This window comes from Nipponia nippon, unplaced genomic scaffold (genome assembly GCF_047370975.1).
Source record: "Nipponia nippon isolate SJK-2023a ecotype South Korea unplaced genomic scaffold, ASM4737097v1 scaffold_3, whole genome shotgun sequence".
NCBI lineage: Eukaryota > Metazoa > Chordata > Aves > Pelecaniformes > Threskiornithidae > Nipponia > Nipponia nippon.
Window position 1 is genome coordinate 4,554,514 of NW_028262347.1, and position 21,085 is coordinate 4,575,598.

Consider the following 21,085-nt stretch of genomic DNA (forward strand, 5'->3'; position numbering starts at 1 on the left):
GTGCTACTTTCTCTCCCCTGGCTATGAAGGGTGTCCACATGTCCAGCTCAATGGAGATGATGGTGCAGACGGCTGAAGCTAAGCGAGATGAATCTCATGCTTGCCCTGGCAGGAGGCTGGGCTGGGGACTTGGACTGAGAATGTGGAATTGGAAGAGGGAGCATTAGGAATGAGGGAAAGTGTTTCCTAAGGCAGGGAGAGGGAGGAAAACTAGCCCAAGCACAGTGCACTGTGTAGAAAATGTACAAAGTAGAGAATAGGGAACATATTGTTTTTCTTATTCTGTTCTTCTGAGTGTTTATAACCTTCTTGGTTCTGTGGTAAAGCCACAGAGCTCAAACTCTTTAAAGGCAACCACTGCACATGTTATGGTAGCAGAACACAATGTCTGGTTTTGAGAATATTTTATGTGAAAGCCTTGTTTTGGTGTGCGGCATTTGGGTTTTGAATAGGTTTGGCTACGTTTTTGCTTAAATTTATGACTTTCGTAACACCAGCCTCTTCAGTATTTTCATCTAAAGGGAAAAACACATTACTGAGAAAGAAAATTGGCTTTTTAAACAGCAGCAAGAATTCAGATCCTTTTCTTTGGCTGGAACTTTCTCATCCTTGCCTTTTGTTGGGTTGGAAGGGCAGTAGAGAATATCCTCCCTGAAAATAATTGAACTGGATGACAAGCATGTGTCCCAGTCTTGGGTAACAATGAAAAAAGGTCTGGTGGGACTCTTTTGATTTCAAATGTGGCTTTAGGACTCATCTCATTTGACTTGTGGCCTTAGCATGGAAGTGGTCATTGAGTTTTTCACTGGAGCTCTCAGGAGTGGGATGGAAATTATTTGTTAGTGTGGATGATTTTTCTGACCTTGTAATGCATGAAACATTTTTCCAAATAAAGAGGGCCATATATTCTTTATTTGGGGGCTTGCACTTTACAAATGGAGAACATAAAGGAAAAGCAGCAGATGATAGAGTGCTGCTACCATGGCAGGGCTGAGGAACAGGGATTCAAGTGAAGAAAGTCATGGAAAGACTTTGGAAATGTGAGTTTTGGAGGAGATGGAGCAAAGAGTCAGTAAGCCAGGTTGTTCCAAGATTGAAGACCAGGGTCAGGAGATGGAAACCATGGGTAGAAAACATCCAAAAGCTGGACTTTGAAGACACAATTAATGCAACTGGAAAAACAGGAGAGACAAAGCTGGACATCGAGGAAGAAAGCAGGGAGATCCAAACTGCAACACTCTGAAGGCAACAGTTAGCAAAGTCACAGGTAGTGACTTTCTAGCGGTAGCTAAAGAGTGGATTTTTTTGCTGTGATAAAAGGGAAGGACATAACATCTCATCTCTGATGAGGTGGGGAGAAGATTTCTCCATCTGAAGGCAGAAGCAGATACTGCAGTATGTCTGTCCATAACATCTGCTTTTCCTCAGCAGATCACAATTTTTTAACAATTTTTCTAGCAATTTTTTTTAATTGTAGCTGTATGTTGGGCACTTTGCTGCTGGGGGCCACTGTAGCTGGAAAGTTTATAAAGGTATTTGCTCTCTGGTTGACCTTACAAGAAACACTTGTACGTGTTTGACAACTTTAATTTATTCTGCATTGCATATCAAATCCATGGGAGCGAGCACTAATATGCAAGTATAATGGGAAAGAAATTCCTCTCATTTAAATGACTGAGATCTGGTACCCATCTTGTGTGAATGAAATTCAGTTGAATGAAATTCTTTCTTTTGTGAGTTTTAATCCTTTCCAGGTTTAACTTGCAAATCTATTCAGTGTACTCCTGTAAGATGAATAGCAAGATGGAAAGGTCACAGGAGCACAGACCAGCTTTTATCTTGTATTTGACCCTCACTAGCATACTTCAAGCCTCATCCATGCCTGCAGCTTCTAGGTACTGCTGCTGTGCAGAGTAAATGAGATAAATGTGATGCTCTTCACAAGAAAATCACCATTTCTCTTATCCTCTTTAGCACTAAGGTGTAGTTTAATTTTTACTAAATGAATGATCATCTGGTGCCTTGGTTTCCCCTGATATATATCAGAGAATGTTGCCCTCTCAAAGCACTTCGAGATCAGTGAAACTGTTCTGTAAAACAAAGGGGTTTTATTTTCTTTTTCCCCTAATGATATTTATTCTTGATAGTGCATTTTTCCAGAAACCCTCTTGCAAACATCATCTATGGCAGGCTCTGTTTACAAAACTGAACTTGCAGTGCTGGTACGAGCTGAAAAGACTAAGGCAAAATAATACGAATAGCACTGCATGTGTTGAGACATAGTTGATTTTTGACCAGTTTGACCTAGCCTCTTTCCCTTTTCTTTGCTTATGTCTGTTCCCAGGTCTCCTTGTTGATCCTCCTAAGGAATTAAAAACAATAGGTCTTACAGCCACAATACTTCAGGCGTCTCTACAATAAAAAAACCTAAATTGATAAAAGGTGGTGTTTCTACCTTAGTGTATTGTTTGCAGGGAGAAATTAAATATATACATATAAATATTATGTTTAAACATTTGGAGAGACATTGAAAATAAATACAGGAAGCTGAGGAAAGAAGAGCTTAGTGGTACAGAGAAGAATGCAATGCTATGCATTTAGTCATCCATCAGAGAATTAAATCACATCAAATTGCATAAAATGCAACTGCTCTAACAGCCCTCAATTTTTTCCAAAAAACAGAAAGATTTCTGATAAACGAGACTTGCCAGCAAGAAATCTCACAACGTGTCCCGGGCACAGTAATACAGAAAGCGTGATATAGGGGGCCTGACTCATCCCCAAACCAATCCTATTTACATATCTCTGGCTGAACTTCTCGCAGTGCTGCTCTTGCACGCAGCACTTAAACGCTTGCCGTGGGCAGTGGCACTTCGTTTGGCAATGAAAATGCCCCATGAAGGAAAAGGTACAGCATTTACTGGTAAAATACTTTAACGAGAATAAAATCACCTGGGGGTTAAATATTTGTGAAGGTACTTCCTGCATTAGTGAGTCAGGTTATAAGCAATACGGTCTTCCCTTGAGATGCCCTGCACCTAGTAAAATTCGCAGCCCTGCTAAAGATGATCCATTAGCAGTTACAGTACCATTGCATCCGAGAACCTGCCTTAGGCTGTATCTGCTCATACCTCTCAACCTGGACATCATCTGCAGATACAGAAGGAAATATCACATTTATGGAGCACTGAGAAAGTAAGATATTTTTTTTCCCTCTGAGCAAAGCAGTTTAAATTCAAATACGCTAATCTGTCACCAGACCATTTCTCAATGCACACACTTGTCACAATAAATAAGCCAAATATAAGCAGTATTACAATTGATAAATGTGTAAAATTATGCTGAATGAATTAGCTGCCTCTGTTCACAGTTTATGGGCACTACTGGTTGGGAGGCGTGGCTGAAAGAATACTTGGTATCTACAGTATCCACAGTAAACTTGGATGGCACCTTTTAACTATTGCTATTGCCTTGCTGTCAATTTTACCTACAGAGGTACTGACATTTCAGTGTCTATTTTTATGTTTCCTAAAATTACATGCAAAATGGAAAAAAACAAATTCAAAGAGCTACCTAAGGTGCACAAGGCTGCTTTGATCTGCCCACTGTGCCAGCGATGGGTTGGAGGATACATACATTACTCAGACAAAAAATATCCCGTAGTGCTCTGGATTGTCTGCAGTTGGTTTGTGGGCACAAAACCCATTTCTCTCATTTCCTTAGAATAATAAATTCCTTAAGCTCTTAACAACTTTTCTTACCTGAAAGGAGTCAGGATGTTGCGAACATCCTCCAGCAGCCACCACAAAAAAGCAAATCATATTTTCCCTCCCCAAAAGGCAGAAATAGTCGTTTACCTGACTTGGTCCCCTTGATGGATCCAAACAAGAGCCACATCAAAAGGCACTTCAGCTCCATGGGACTTGTTCAAATCTTTTCTCCGCAACACTGAGGATGGTGAAGTTTCTCAGAAGCGATGGACTAGTACCGAGCAAGCTGATGAGCCATCTACCACCTGGTTAGACCAGTGGGGAGCATCATCCTGTGTGCGCGGCAAGGACTTTGCTCTTTGGTCAGCAAATCGTCGTTTCGCTGCCTGGCTCCGCAAGAGAGAATAAAGGCTGCTCTCTGTTCAGGTATTAGTAGCTTTTATCCAGGAAATCAAACTTAAAGCTCAGTGTGGCGGAGCGTGCCGTCGTGTGTAGGAAGTGGTTTGACACATCAGAGCTCTTGACTCCAGAGTTGTTCCACTACAGCTGAGGTCTAGATTTTAGGGGGCTAGATTTTAACAGGTTTGTGCAGCCACTTGACCCCAAATCTGTGGCTGGACAGGCATTTGAGAGGGACCATCTCTGTAGAACAGTTGTTCGGTGTATGACAATGGACCTCAGACACATTCTGTGGGCTCTGCCTACAAAGCAAATGTCCCATGGGGTATCATTTTGGCTTTTTGGAGGTCTTCATCTGCTGATGATAAAGCCAAACTCCATTCATTTTTTGATGTATGCATGTTTGCAGTTTCTCTGAGTGGCAGCCGAGCTTCTGAAAGATGAACAGTTTGATCAAGAAAAATATATGAGGATGAGGCTGGCAGGTTTGGAAAGGGTTTCTCTTGTTCCTAAATTGTCTGGGCTTGCCATGCTTCGGTGAAATTGGTTCTTCCAAATGTCAATGGGAAACTGGAAATGATCAAGGAAGTATCGCACTTTATGTAGTTTTTCTACAGCCATTTCCACGGAAGTTATTATCTGTTAGTACCTAGAGAATTAGTGGGGATAGACTATGGAAAAACAGATTTAAATTACCTGTGGTAATCTATCATGATTATTACATGCTGGACATTTACTTCCCCATTATAAACCCCGAATGAATGAATTCTTCCTAACAGGCATGCTAAGAAATAGATGTGATACATTTTAAAATGCTGCTATGGCTGCATCCATCAGTCGTAGCCACAGACAGAGAGGATGCTGTGTTAGTATCTCTGTGCCTCACTATCAGAGACTCTCCTGTCCTCACACCCGTAGGGGTGATGGTCCTGTGAAAGGCAGCTGACACAAGGGAGCTTCTTTTGAGTGAGACCCAAAACAGACCTTTTTGGGGGGATGAATGAAGATGCCATATCTAGGGGAGGTTGCATAAATGTGCTGCTTCTCCCCCAGCATGTGGAAACAAGACTTTAGGCAGTGCTCATGAGAGCAGCAGACAGAAGAGATGCTACAGCCCCTGCTCTCTCTCTCCTGATAAATCTCCCTTTGCCCTTTTCATTAAAGCTTTTGAGCAGCTTCACTGATGCAGATGTAAGTCCTCTTAGATGGTCTGTTGGCAATGAGGCTTTGGCCAGGAGATTACTGCCCAAACCCAAATGCAACAGGGCATGGAGAACAAGTAAAACTTTTGGAGCAACTGCTGTGGGTAAAAGGTTTGCTCACCGAGAAGCTGCTCCATGCTCCACAGATATTTACTGCCTTTGCTTTAGTACCAAATCATCTTTCATATTTAGTAGGGTAATAGGAAACACTCATGCCAAAGCCCACTGAAGGACTCTGAGAGATTTGCTCTTGAAACATCTGTCTGAAAGTCGTAGACCCCAATTCTTCACCTTTTTCCAAGATACCTGGAGATAAGCAACTGCGTATGCACAACTGCAACCATCTGTCTTGGTAAAACGTATTTGTTACACTGCACGGAAAGAAATCCCAGACTGTTTATCACAATTTGTCCTTCCCCTACTAAACATGTGGTCTGTTCTTTGGAGATGCAAGGATTTACTCCCCAACATCTCCTTCTATTTCTTGCCTGGTCACACTATTTAATTTCATAGCTATTTGCATGATGGAGACAGAGATGGGAGACCTTTTCTGCAGTCCTTCAGCTCAGTCTGCCTCTCTCAGCTATTCAGAATCCTGTCGCTCAATTAACGATTGCAAACTCTGAGCAGAGGGCAGCAGTTTGGACTGCGGATGCAGATTCTCAACAAGCTGAATTTTTCCTTTTGCTGAAAAAAGTTCTTTTTTCACCCTGTGAGCTGAGATGTGCTCCCCCTTTCACACAGCTATTTGCTTTCAAGCAGCAAATCTCAGCGTAGGTGGATAATAGCCACTATGATTTTATTAGAAATGGTGAGTTTTTATCCCAGCAAGAACATGCAATGTACAGTCAGTTCTGGTACTGGAAGGAACGGTGACCCCAGGTGGCTAATTGCTACAGGCACAGTTTGCATGAGAAAGACCTGTAACTCCACATTTAGACCTCTTAAAGGTCAGAAAAAAAACCGTTACCGCTTGTGAGAGCAATTAGTTAGGTCAGCTTTGTGAAACAGATCAGCTTGCTGAACGATTCCAGGAAAAAACAGTGCTGCTTGTGCAAGCAACTGACCCAAAGCAGAGCAAGGCAAAGGGAGGGTGAGAACAGAGGGACCCAGCAAAGCGGAAAGTTATCTAGGCACAGAAAAAACAGGGGTTTATGAGAAAAAAAACATAATTGACATTATAATTTAGATGATTAAGATTAGATGTTAGCAAGAGAGGTCTGTGGTAATAAAGGAGAGGAGGCGCTGTGAAAACTCAGTGGAAACCTGGAAGGTGATGGTGGGAAACAGGAGCATCTTGAGCATCTAGGAAGGTGTAGGGGGAAAAGAAAGTGCTGGAGTCTCTGTTGCTTGTTGACTTTCTTCGATTGATCACCAGATTTTTGCTGCTCAGAGAAATCCTCTCTTTCAGCAGAGAGCTGGGAGGAAAAGAGCCTGTCACATGGCCCAGGTCACCACAGACAAGATGATAAAGATTATTTTTATACAATGCCACAAGACCAAGAAAGATGCAGAAATGGAGTTTCCAGGGAGTAAAACAGACACAGCTCCAGCCTTCTTTAGGTCTAGGTTTAACAAGAGCCTTTTGAAATCCTGCAAGCGCTTTTAAAACTCAGTGCACAAACTCGTTTTGTCTGGAGGTCTGAGTAGCGGAGGCTGTAAGCAGATTTTACAGTGTGCAGTTTTATCTGATGTAAAAAACCAGAATCATTTAGAAGCTGAGGAGGAAACAAAAATTCATAGATGTCTGTATCAAGATCTCTCGAGACTTGGGAGACTTGGCCCCTTTACCATCTCAAATAAAGCAAAGCAGTATTAAATTTTCAGTTGGGCATTGCTTGTTTTATAAATCCAATGATGTTGCAAGCAAAAACAAGCCAGCTTAAAGACAAGACAACACTATGATCTTATTGCAACCCTGCCCAGCAAAAGCAGTGGTAAATATTCACAGAACTTATTTTCAAGCAAGCTTTGTGTTTTCTTTCTTTAATTCAACTTTTCTGCTGTGAATCACACTTACATGAGCCCTCTATTCAAGGGAATAACACTTCATATGAACCTTGCCTGGAGGAGTGGGGGATGGCTCTAATAGCTAACTAAACTCTGTTAATCAGTATTGCTTATACGTCCTTGAAATTATGGTAATGGTGGTTGCAAACTCACATTATTTATTTTTTTACGTGGGAGAAAATGTATTGGGAATTTTACCTTAAGCATGGGATACAGTGCTACTCTCTACTGAACAGCTGAAGCTCAAATAGCTAGGTTTTGCACATAAATAGGCCGTTCTTGGCTTTCTTTACAGATTACTTAGAGGACTATGCTTAGTATTTTCAAGAGAAGTCATTAAAGATGCCATGCACAAGGGCCCTTCCCGTTCTCCACAGCAGCATCCAGCTCTGCTGCAAAGAAGAGGTATGGGGAAGCCCTGGTTATACCACGTGCTAGAAATGATCCTCAGAAATTTTTCACCCAACTTAATTATTTACAGTAGCCAAACTGTTTTTAACTGCTTTTTATTTCCCATAAAAGTGATCCAGAGTTGACATGAAGCACACAAATTTTGCATCTTAAATGGAGCACATTTGCAAGATCAATAAGGATTTAGCTTCAAGTAAAGAAAGAGTTGCATGGTCAACATAGTATTCAAAGTTCCCCCTTGAGTCAATGGAGAGAGTCAATAAGTGCATCTAGAGAGTGATTCACCTCCTCTTCTGGACATCTACATCTGCTGGATGAATCACCCATCTGAACTTCTCTCCCTCCCTCCCTCCCATCTGCAGACCACCGTTAAACAAGCATAACTAGTTTAAACCAAACACAGGTCTTTTAGGCAGCTACAGCTGGATGAGACAAATCCACCCTGAAAATCCGTACTGAACTTGAAAAGAGAATTTAAATTGTTTATTTAGTGACTGAAAACAGTCTACCCTGTCAGACGTCCTGGACGTGGTTCATTGTACTCTTATTAACTGTTCCTTTCACTGATGCTGAGTTCTGTGATAAATACATGAGGACCATAAAACTGAAAGGGACCTCAAGGGTCCAGTATTCACTGTTGGGCTTTAGCCCAACAAACAAATCACTTTATGTCCTCTATCAACTGATGATGCTCCACCTCTAAAGTTGGAGGGGATGTGTGCATTGAAGGGTAACTGATGTGTTCCTACCCCTCAGCAGGTACCAGGAGGGTTTCATCCTCCAGTCCAAATTGGAGAGCAAGAATCTACAGCTCTCCTTCCTCTGTGTTCATCATGATTCTCACCATAGCTTTCTCCGTGGATATTTGTTATCCTATGGCTCACTGCTGTCAAATTAAGTATATGAGCCTTTAGTTCACAGCCACAGAGATACGGGAAATTCCCTGGTTTTCTGAAACACAAAATGCTTCAAAGCAAACTCTCTGTTGGACAAACAGCTCTGAGCTGTGTATGCAAGAACAGACTAGTATGAAGACCCGAGTGTGATGCAGCGTCCCTAAAGATATTTCTGTGTGAAAGAAAAAAACACAAAAACCAGCCACTCTCACAGACCAGTGAGTGCAAGCTCCTAAACCTAAAGGTTTATACAAATTAGGTCAAGAAACACAAGAACAGCCTTGCTGGATCAGGCTAATAGTGCCTCTAGCCAAGCCTTTTGCCTCCAGCAATGGCAGCAGGAGATGTTAGTCCAGGAGGACACGTGAACCAGGCTACTTCCAATCCCCTCATTTCTCCAGGTGTCCATAGCTTTTGTATTAAAGACTACATCTCTGCCCATGCCTTTTGGATCTATTTACGGACCTGCTGTCCATCAATGGTGTCATCCCCGTTTGAACCTGTGTGCTAGTTTTGGCTGGGATAGGGTTAATTTTCTTCACAGTAGCTAGTATGGGGCTATGTTTTGGATTTGTGTTGAAAACAGTGAATACAGGGATGTTTTTGTTACTGCTGAGCAGTGCTTACACAGAGTCAAGGCCTTTTCTGCTCCTCACCCTGCCCACCAGCAAGTAGGCTGGGGGGGCACAAGAAGCTGGGAGGGAACACGGCTGGGACAGCTGACCCCAGCTGACCCAAGGGCTATCCCACACCATATGGCATCACGCTCAGCAATAAAACTAGTGGGGAGGTTGGCGGGGGGGCCACTGCTTGGGGACTGGCTGGGCATGGGCTGGTTGGTGGTGAGCAACTGTTTTCATTTGCATCACTTATCTTTCTTGGGTTTTATTTCTCTCTGTTATTCTCCTTTTCATTACAATTTTTTTATTGTTATTGTTTTTTGGGTTTTTTTATTATTTCAATTATTAAGCTGTTTTTATCTCAACCCACGAGTTTTGTCACTTTTACCCTTCCAATTCTCTCCCCCCCATCCCACTGCGGGGGGAGTGAGCCAGCGGCTGTGTGGTGCTCAGTTGCTGGCTGGGGTTAAACCCCGACAACCCGCGAATACTATTGGCCTCCACAACCTCCTCCGGCAGCAAGCTAAAGAAACCATTGTGCAAACAAGGGACTCCTTGTATCTGTTTTAAACTAATGTTCTACTAAATGTCTCCTAGTTCTGTTATTGTGGGATTTGGTGGCTAATGGTCTGCATTTACCATATCCCTCACCTCCATGATACAGTTAATCTACCCACATTCCTCTCCATGTTGAACAGTCCTAGACCTTTGCTGTCTCTTCTTCTAAGGCAACTGCTCCATCCCCATGATTATTTTAGTTGTCCTTCTCTGGACTTTCTCCAATTCCACTACAACCTTTTTGAGATGCAGAGACCACAGCAGCACCAGCTACCCCACATGTAGGCCCACCAAGGCTTTATATGGCAGCAAAATGATCTTCTTTGTCCCATTCCCAGTGATGACACCCAACATTGTGTTGGCTTTTTTGGCTGTTGGTGCTGTTCTCCAAAATCATCAGGTTAGTATGCACAACAGCCAAAACGTCCCCTTGTATTTCCCTGTAGGAATCAAACACCAAACACATTATTATTGCAATAAAACAGTGTCTAATGAGCAGATCTGGAGCAGACTTAATTTTTAAACTTATTCTCCTCAGACTTAGTGTCTGGCTGAGCTTCCGGCTTACGTGAAAAACTCTTGATCTATTTAGTTTCCATGTCGTGAGTACTGCCACAACTTCATTAACACAGCGATGCCTAGATTGGGTTCTTTAGTAGTTCCCCATGCAAATACAGCTGCATAGTACAGATAATTTTCTTCTATAGATATTCTTATTTGCAATCATCATTCCTCTGGCCTGAGCAGAAAAATTTCAGAACCTTAAAATAAACTGGTAAATGAAGTATATTATTACGTGATCGTATTTGTTCCTTCGTTTCTCCTTTTTATTACCATCAATTTATAGGTAATCAATTATACTTAATCGTGTAAAGTACACAAGTCTTAAGACAGCCTCTGTAGTGAGCTCCTTACCCAAGACACCCTATCTCTTTGCTTGATGTTAGTAAGAATTTTTACACTATCTGTCAAGTTAGGGAAATATAACCTAGTTGAATCATAAGGTGAGTACAAAATTGATTGGAAAATCCCTGAAAAGAAAGTGTCCTTAAAATGGTTCAAAACTGTGTCAAATGGAAGAGCATATTGAGTGGCACTGATTAACTGTCAGAGAAGAAGGATGTAGTGAAAGGTGTTCCCCAGGTTATGTGGGTCTTAGGCTATTCACTATTTTCAACAGTTATCTGCATGATGAATATAGACAATCTTTACTGCATTTGCAGAAAATGCTAAGCCAGGAGAGACCATGCATATATTAGAGGGCAGGAAAGCAATTCAAAGTGACTTCAGTACACTGGACAAAAAAATTAGGATGCAATTTAAAGAATAAGTGCAAGTATTATATGTAAGCAGAATAAAACAGCCAGTGAAATGGAGTAGTGGCATCACTGATTAGATAGCCGTTCTTCTGAAAATGAACCAGGGCTTACATGCAGAAGACCAATTGGCAATGTCACACATAAAAAATGTGAATCTAATTCTGAAATGTATAACATGCAAAACAATCCCTCGTTTTATGCTGTGACAATAAAGCCATGGATAGGATGCTGTGCCCAGTTGTGGGCACTACCGATTGAGAAAAACATGGACCAGCAGAAGAAAGGTCAGAGGAAAGCAATGAGTGACAAGGGGATCTAGAAAACATTTCCTAAAAGGGAAGACTGAATAACTGGAGCCTGGCTGAGGAATGATGATGGAGAAGGGGACAAGATAACAGTGGTAGAGGTGGAGCTGATTGTGCCTAGGCATGGACTAGATGACCCCTCAAGTTTTCTTCCAGCACTAAAGTCTAGGGTCTGGTAAGGATTGTGCTCTTCCTCCTCATTTTCTAGACTCACAGCCCAGCAAGCTGCAAACACTGCTCTAACCCTATAATTTATAGCCAGAGAAAGTCCTTCTGCATTATCCTTAGCTCTTATTTGCCGTCTAACCCATCTCCAGGCAGTCTCAGAATCCGACTGATTTTTGTACCAATTATACCTTCTTTAGCGCAGAAAAGAGCTAGACCTTCAGTTTTAAAGGGGTCTGTGACTGTACTGGGATCTAAGACTAAATGAAAAAATGCACATTTTGCATAACATAATGGCATTGTTGCCTTAAAAGTCAGACAGAAACTCTACATAATATCCATCTTGGACATTGGATATGTAATATCTGCCTTTGTCTAACCAAGAAGGTGGCTTTCTTCCTTATCTGATAAGTAGACACCAAAGGTGGGAGTCATAACACCTTTGGAGACTCACATGGGAGACAAACACCTGAGCTGGCTGTCTAGACTCCTTTTACCATCCACGATGACAAGCAGACTCAACTAGAGCAGGGCTGTATCTTAGAAAAGATGTTTTAAATAGGTCAGATGGAACATGCCCTGTAAGTGTTTGCTCTTCCCTGTTGAAAACAAAGAACATCTAGATGGTAAACTCACACATAGATACCCTTTATTATAGGCATCTAAAATCAGAGCAGACGAATCTGATCTCCAGCAAGTTTTAAAGCCCAGACTGTTACATTATACTATTCCCACCCCGCCTTTGGCCCTTATATTACCAAGTGAACTTCCCATGGTTGAAGACCACCATTAGAAATCTTTCTGCTGCATGTCATAAGGCAGCTTTCTACACCTTCTTTAGTTTTATGAATGGGTTAGATGCTTCTGTTCAGGAAGGCACAATTCAGTGGCTCCCTTTAGTTCAGTGAAGGCACAGTTAATCATCCCAGCTGTATGAATTTTGTTAAGTCAGCTCTGAATTTGCCACCTCATAGGAAGCTGCTGTAGATGTTCCAAGAACTGGGGCTAAACACTATGCCACAGAAAGAAACATAAACGGTTGCATTTCAGTTCTTAGATGATGTTAATCTAGTGCTTTTTCCCTGGGAGTGAAAAAAACTTCTGAACCGTACAGATTTTAAGGATTCTTTACAAAAATGCAAAAAGAACTTCTAAATTAAAATAGTAGTGGTAGGAAGTATTTAGAAAAGTTCTTCAGCTAGAGTAACTTAGAGGTTTCTAAATCTAACCACTAACCAAGAAATGTTAGTGTACAAATGAGAAAATTGGTGTGGTCCTCAGGAAGGAAGTACAGAGTGAGAAAATGAAAAGCTGAATGTAGAAAGGTCAGGATGCATTTCGCATCAGCCAGGCTAAAGAAATAGAAAATAATATGAGTTTTTCCTCCTTGAGCATAAATTATTAAAGCTGACCCTTTTATTCACTGCAGAATAAGGGTTCATGCCTTGTTTTTTGCTCCTAATGAGGCTCAGGACTTTTTTACAACAGCTTTTCAATGAGTCCCCAAGCCTCTTCTTACAGTATCATGAGCAATCCTTCAATTTATTGCCAGAGTAACTCAGGCTAAGCTTCTGCTACAAAAGTCAGATCTCATGATTCGGGATATAATTTTAAAATCATAAATTTCTGTGGTTGCTCTAGGATTTTTCTCTGTAGGGTGTTTCTCTAATGCACATTCAGCTGCTCTCCAATAATGCAGTGACACCAGCATTCAAGGGTTTAGATGAAGGCAATCTAAAATGGGGCAATTAAGCATTGCTCTGGCTAACAAGGGAGCACTGGTGCTAGTCCACAGAGCTGGACACCTGAAGAGAGAAACTTATGGGTGAAATATTGAATAAATAGCTAACTGGCAGGTATCCTAACCATCAGGTTAGATTTCCGTGACCCATTTTGTTACTGTTACCCTACTAGTGTTTTCATGGACTATTTGTGCAGTGGAGAAGGGTGGGGTTGGGATGGAGACCTTGGGATTACCAAATGACCATGAGATGATGGATGCTTGAGGTGCAAGGCTCTGAGTAACCCAACAGGCCTGTTGAGGATTTCAGAGCACTCCATCTCTTTCTCTAGAGGGAAGCTTGACCGCCAGACAAGAAAACACTTTGGGATCAACAAGGTGGTTTTCACCTTTTCTCACTTAATATTAGATGTTGGTGTAAATGCAGACTTTTGAGCTAGTCACCCGTCTGCCATCGCAGTCAACGGAGAGGAGTAGGCACAGCTCAGATGACCTGTTTTAGATGTCTGCATTTGGGTGAGATGAACTGCACCGCAGAAGTGCCTGCTTCTCCACGCTGGCTACAAACGAGCCGAATGCCCAAATGCTGCAGATGTCTGTCATTTGGTCTGAGGATACCCACCAAACCTTCCCACCTGGCTTTTGACTGTTGCAAACAAACTCCATCTGCTGTAATTAGCAGCGAAAATGGCTCTGTGTTGCCTCACTGTCTATGACTGTCTTCCAGTGCTTAGGGACCTTGGCAAAAATAATCTCCCTACCATCAGATTTATCCCTTTCACACAGATAAGCCAGTATGTTTGTGAAAAGTCCTGGATACAGACCCTATCACCAACCCAATCTTTCTGGCTCTTGCAGTGCTGTGCGCAGGTTATAAATACTTGAGCACAGCAGGTTTTGGGGCTGAGCTCTGGGCAGCTTCACTCTTGAAGGTGAATGCAATTAAAGGTGAAAGCAATGAACTGCAGCTGGCAAATCTGTAGTATTGAAAGGTCCAAGATGTCCACACCAGTCCTAACACTTGTTCAAGGCCTCTGGTGGTCAGTGCCTCTCCGGGGCTTGGGAGAAGAAGGAAGGAGAAAGGTGACCTAGACAGGATCAAGCTGAGTGTAAAACATGCTAATGAAGTGCAGGAGTTATTTCCATAGAGCAGTTCATATTCCATGCCCTGTAGCTGTTCCTCAACAAAACCCAGCAGCTATTTATCAGGCTGTTCAACAGAAGTCCGCTTACCCCTAGGAAGTTCTCCTCTGACCCTCATAAACTGAACTGTCCACACTTCATAGCCAGGCCCTATTTAATCACGTGCATCCATCCAACCAAGGCAACTGCCCAGTGATTGACTTTGGAGGTTGTAGAGGACTCACTCGCGTGTGGCAAATGGCCTCAAACTTTGTCCCCGAGGCCAGGACAAAGCTTATTGTAGCTAGAGAGTATTCAGTGCTGAAAAAGGGTCCTTGCTCTGAGACGCCAAGCTCGGACAGCAAATGCAATCAGCTTCAAATTTGGTTGCATCTCCCAACTGCACAAGAAATGTGCAAGCTTTGCTGGAGACCACTTTCATCCAGCAGAGTCCCGTCATGTGTGGGACAGTCTTGTGCTTCAACAGGGTACAGCAACACTTACCACAGGCAAGAAATCGTATTGAAAAGCAACATGTAGGATCTCTTCTGAAGTCCTATCTGTTTTGATCACTGCACATTGATAAGCAGACAGCCCTACAGGAGAATAGGGTCCTATGAAGAAAGTATTAAATAGTCTTATAATTACAGGCTCTGTCCTAAGGTGCATGCTCCGAGCTCCTAAGTTTCTTTATTTCTAATTCCCAAAGATCAACATTTCCTTATCTGGAGAGTTTGATTTGCAACCGTAACTTTCTTTTAATATAGCAAATTACTAAAAAAAATTTTTTTTTTTCAAAATAAAAGAAAGAAGTCTCTGCAAGTGAGGATTTTGGAGGTGGGGGAGTTCACATGACCTCGTTTTACACAGAGGCTGATGTCATTTGTGTTGAAGCAGTGAAGAGAGGACAAGATTTCCTAGGGCTGATTTACATCGTATCAGTCAGACTCTAACTGCCCCTTGCTCAGATGTCCTCATGACCATCTTCATTACATCTGTTACCTGCATGATACAAAGAGTAGCACTCAACAAAAAATAATCACATTAGCCGTTTTCCTGGTGAGCAAGTGGAAAACCCGAAATATTTGATATGACTAATAAAAGCCAGACACTGAGCCTCCTTAATTTGGAGTGTTTTGTCAGCTTATTTAAAGTTAGAAGAGGAAAGTACTCCAGATGCCATGCCAGATATGTGCAGCTCAGAAAGAACAGATAAAGGATAATATGAAAATATAAAGTATAATAGAAGGATAGTATCTACCTGCTTGACTGTTTAGTGTTCAAACCATGTCCACCAAGATGATTGTATCTGTATCATCTCTCGTAAGTGGAATTAAGATTAAAAAATCAAAGATTTGCATGAAGACATTAAAATGAATGTTTTTTTTCCCCAGTTCTTGGCTCAGACATTGTCATGTATAGCTTGATCCTTTTTTCACCGTATTGAATTTTGCCATGTGACAAAGTCCAGACTTGGAGTCTTTCTGCTGTGTCTTCAGTGGGCACTGCCCTAGAGCTTTGCTAAATCAGCCACACAGGGGCGGAGAGAAGAAAACATGGTGAAACTGGACAAGTATCAAGGATATAGATTGCTTCAGCTCAGCACAAAACCAGCACCCTCTTCTCACTGGGGCTTACTGTGGCCAGCAGTGCCAGTCAGCGTTAAAATATGGTATAATTTTTAGCAGGAGAAACTCAGAAGAAAAAATTCTCTTTTGTGTTTCAGGAGGGAGGAGGTAACTGCACCTGTTGTAATTACACAATAGGGTTTGCACTCTGGTTGCTGTGGCATCCCAAACGGCCAGGCACAGCCAAATCTCAGCTTCTCATGCTCCTCAAAAAGTGACATTGTCAGAGCAGAGCTGCTGGTACTGACTCATCACCACCAGCATTGCCACGAGCTCCCCATGATGGGACAGCCTGGTTCGGCCCTTGGAAGGCTCCATCCAAGCAACATCCAGCTCCAACACAGGGCCTGAAAATGAGAAATCGTAACCAACAAATGTAATGGAGAAACCAGATGAGCTAAGAGAGGGAGAGCTTCATGAGAAGGAGCTGCTGCTGAAGGCAACAAGCATCAGAAGCGTGATCCCAGAGGAGACAGCTAAGAGCACCTCATCCTAATTTTGGCTCCTCCACTAATTCCAAATGTGGCCTGGGGAAGTCACTTCCCTGCCTTCCTCCCTGCGCAGTAACTGTAAGCTGTTGATAACAATAAATTGTTGACAACAATCTTGATTGTAACTGCAGAGATGTCTCTATGTTCTCCTGCTTAATGTCACACAGTCTTTGAGCAAAGACAGTACTTTAAAAGTCTTAATTCAGAGTGTCACCTCCTCGTTCGGAATAGCTAGGAAACAACTGAGCAGAAACTTAGTCAAAAAGTTTTCTACATTATATTTAAAAAGAAAGAGAGAAGAACTTCATTTGTTTTTGCTTCAGGAAGCTCCCCGCACCAACGGAGAAGAAAGTCCCTTTCTAAAATAACAAGAAATTCATTAGCACTTCTTGTATTTTTTTTAAGGTCACCATTACAGATATTTTTGATAACACATCCTTTTACGTGCATGTGGTCTACTCTGACGATGGAGATAATGCTGTTTACAAGGCTGTTACCTGAAGAGCTGGTAATTTTTTTTTCTGATGTCTTCCTTGTTTTTCAGGAACAGAAGGATGGACGATGTTCATACCTGGCCATGGCTCACTTATGGTTAAGGTCTTGGTTTTACATAAATTGGAAAGGGTGTAGAAGGAAAACCAGGAGGCACGATGAACATTTTCATATTTAAAAAGATGAAAGCTTAGTGTTCAATTTTCTTCATTTGCCTTCCATGATGTCAAGGGACCAGATCATTAAGGACTTTAGGGTACTCTATCTCTAGCTACAGTGCTTTTTCTTAAGAAACATAGAAATTGCTAGGCTGGGCTAGGTTCTCTGTCTATATGTAGTTCAGTATCAGGCCCTTTTACAATAATCAGGATAATATCTCCAAAGGAAGAGGCAAGAAATCCCACATAGAAAAATGCAGAATAATCTGCCCTTGTCCTTAATCTTGTCTTAATTTCCAGTCACTGGATTGTTTTATAACGTACAAGATAAAAGTTTTTCTCTCTTGCGTAAGATGGCATACTTTGAATAAACACACAGCTCTCTGTTTCTTACTACGGCAGTATGTTGTGAATTGTAGAGTTACCAAAAACCCTAAGGCACACAAAGTTCTTTATAAAATGAAAACTATGAACAAAAATAACCCCTGGCACATAAGGTGGAATATGGAAACTGGCCCAGTAAATTAAGAAAGTGCTGTTCCATGGACTGTCATCTAGAGATGATTCACCACCTGGCCATAGCCCATGCTTGAAAACTTACTGGGCATCTCAGTTTCAGATAGCTAAAATTGGATGAGATGAATTATATTATAATTGTATAAGACATCTTACGTGATCTTATATGTCCATATATCCAATGTACACAATGCTACTGTGGGATGGGAAGTATCATTTCTAAACAGCTGGGAAATGCTGCCTGGAGCTTGCTGAAGGTCTGAATCCTAAAGCAGAGTCATACCATTTAGTCCATTCCCAGCATCAAGGATGAGGATGTTCTAATATACCTGTCCCTGTTTGCATCGAGCACCTCTGTGGCAGAGACGATCTGGAAGGGTTGATGTGTAAATCCTCCAGGACTCTCCAAGTCCTCTAGGACTACTCCAAACCAGCAGTCCTTCATTCAACAGATTCTGAATATCACAGCTTCATCTCAGCTTCAAAAATTCACCTCAATGCTATTTACTTGGACATACTTTATGGCCAATGGTACTGCACATTCCCCACACAGGAAGAAAGGCATAGAAAAAACAGATGAGAATATATCCCAGCACAAAAGACTATATACATGGGAAAGAAATTGAACTTCTTTTTAAAAGTCGGCAATTCCTTGCACAGTCTAGGTGAGATTTCGTGATACTCTTCAGAAGAGCAACTTTTAAATTATGTGAAATCATCAGCTTGGGTAATACATCCCATAACTGGAGACCAGCACTTCCATAAGGAGGCCTGAATCCATCCTAAAGACCATGGACATACTGGAGAGAGTCCAGCAAAGGGCCACAAAGATGATGAAGGCACTGGAGCGTCTCACATATGAGGAAAGGCTGAGAGACCTGGGGCTGTTCAGCCTGGAGCAGAGAAGGCTCAGGGGAGTGTTATCAATATTTATAAATACCTGAAAGAAGGGTGCAAAGACAACGGAGTCAGGCTCTGTTCAGTGGTGCCCAGTAACAGGACCAGAGGCGATGGACGCAAACTGACACACAGGAGGTTCCCTCTGAACATCAAGAAACATTTTTTTTACTGTGAGGGTGGCTGAGCACTGACAAAAGTTGCCCAGGGGGGTTGTGGAGTCTCCCTCCTTGGAGATATTCAGTCATAGTCCTGGGCCACCAGATCTAGGTGGCCCTGCTTGAGAAGCTGGTTGGACAAGATGACCTCCAGAGGTCCCTTCCAACCTCAACCATTCTGTGGTTCTGTGAAATCATAACAGTTGGGCTTGCATTAGGGTGTTGGATTGTGTAAGATCAGTATTACTATGTGGGATGTAGGCTGAGGATCAGAAATGGGGGGACTGTTTAGGTGGCCTACACCTTTTAGATGCCTGGGTAAGATAATCTGACAGGATATTTTAGGATAGCCATCTTAAGTGTTCGGGCTCTCCATGTGGTCACTAGCAAGAATGCAGGGTGTTCCTAGAGTGATTCAAAGGGTTCAAGGGAAATATCCAGGTGTATCCATTTACCTAAAAGGTCTTATCTCGCCATCTGACATGGTGCTCCTCTATGGAGAACAACGTGTCACCTGGAATCAGGCAATAGGAAATTCATTGAGGTGAGGCTGAGCAGGTGGCTGATTCAGGGAACACAGCACGTGCCACTATCTGCTTGCATTTTACAGCACTCATGCCATTTCTGAGCTAAACAACTAACGGAGGAGGAGGAGAACTCCTTTTGCACATTTCCCAGTGATCAGAGCACTTAGTCAGTAATCCAGAGCAAGCTTGGATGCTAAGTCCTTTCCTCCCTTTTTCTCACCTCTCTGGAGAATTATAGCAAGTAACAAACCCATAGAAATAATCACAGATTCATAGAATAATTCATATTGGAAAGGAGTGGTCCAACCTACTGCTTAACATAAGGTTGTTTATGAGATCCCAACTGGCTTTATTCAGCTGGGTCTTGAAAACCTCCAAGGACGGAGATTGCACAAACCTGTTACTATCCATGAGCGTCTTGGTGCCCACCAATGTGCTATTAACGCCAAATAATCCTGGTTATGCTGAGAGTGTTGTGATGGCCATCTACAGGAGCTCAGAGTATTCTCTTTGAACCTTAAGTTCTTGGATTCAGCTGTTTTGGACTGAAAACGGTTGTTCACAAGAACTTGATATAAATCTGCTGCAAGCGGAAGGGTAACCTTACCTATCTGTAAATCATCAGTACAGATGCATTTCCAGAGCGATGTCATCTCACTTAGTAACAACCCACAGTTCTTAGAATTTAATCTCAAATCCAGAATTGTATTTCAGTTCAAAAAACGTACCTGTATATTTGGAGGGAGTTTTCATTCAGATGTTTCAACTGATGTTAAAAATTACTGTCTGAGGCTCCTTCTGTTTTTGAGTACTCAACTTGAGATATTTCCATTTGCAGAGAATAGATGCCCAGAAGCCTTTAAGCAGTCTCAAGTTGGGCTCTCAAAACCATAGGAAATGCATTAGTGTCACTATTAAACCTGCAGTAGATTGAAGCAATATTTCAGGATAGAAAATTGAAGGGGCTAAATGATTCTAAAGGAGAATCGGCACTTTTGCATGGTAACAGGTTCACCAGATTTAGCCAATGGCCTTTCCTGGCATAAAATCTTCAAACCTGGAGACAAGTCTAATAGCAAAGGTTCTCCAGTGTAGTCGTTAACATCACCTGATCTTTAAAAAGCAGTGGAAGCTATTGAAATTTTTGAAGAAAATAATGGTTCAGCCAAGGTTTGGCTCTGATATAAGAGAAAACTAAAAGACGGTAACGCTAGAGAGAAAGCTTTCCCTGCAGGCAGGCGCAGTAATGGTTGGGAAGTCAGGCAAGCCAGCTTGTAAAGCTGATTTTCTCCTGCTCTTCCAAATCCTCCCTCGCTGTTTGCCTTGGCTTCCAGAATCTTTCTAAAAGGTATTAGTTTTAAAGCTGATGACCAGTGCAATGTAGGTTTAACTCTTCCCCCCACCCCCTTCATTTTCATAAAATCATAGAATATCTCAAATTGGAAGGGACCCATAAGGATCATTGAATCCAACTCCCAACAAACACAAAACTCCTGAAATCTCTCCAATTTTATTGATGCCACAGATAGTGGGATTTGAAGCATGTAAAACCTACATCTTTAGCACAAAGAGCCTCTTTATGGCTAACGCAGGAGGATCTGAATAACTTTCTATCCAAACCCTTCCTCTAGCAGAGCAGCACAACCTTTTTTTTTCTCTCAGTGACAGCAGACGTCCCATCTGTACCGAGTCTAGTCATGTGTAATATTTTCACTGTTACATTTTCAACATGTTTTCTCAGTTCTTCAAACAAGCCTGAG

The 21,085-nt window shown here is 42.0% G+C and overlaps 1 protein-coding gene across 7 annotated transcripts in view; it reads right to left on the reverse strand.

Moving 5' to 3' along the window:
- Window positions 1–4,323, reverse strand: part of LOC104010490 (interleukin-2 receptor subunit alpha) — a 29,822-nt gene extending 25,499 nt beyond the window's left edge. For all 7 annotated transcript variants that reach the window (XM_087767030.1, XM_087767027.1, XM_087767029.1 and 4 more), the window contains exon 1: window positions 3,858–4,323. In XM_087767030.1, the coding sequence (XP_087623156.1) occupies window positions 3,858–3,918 (61 nt within the window). In that variant the 5' untranslated portion in view covers window positions 3,919–4,323. The remainder of the gene's footprint in view (window positions 1–3,857) is intronic.
- Between the last annotated feature and the right edge of the window lie 16,762 nt (window positions 4,324–21,085).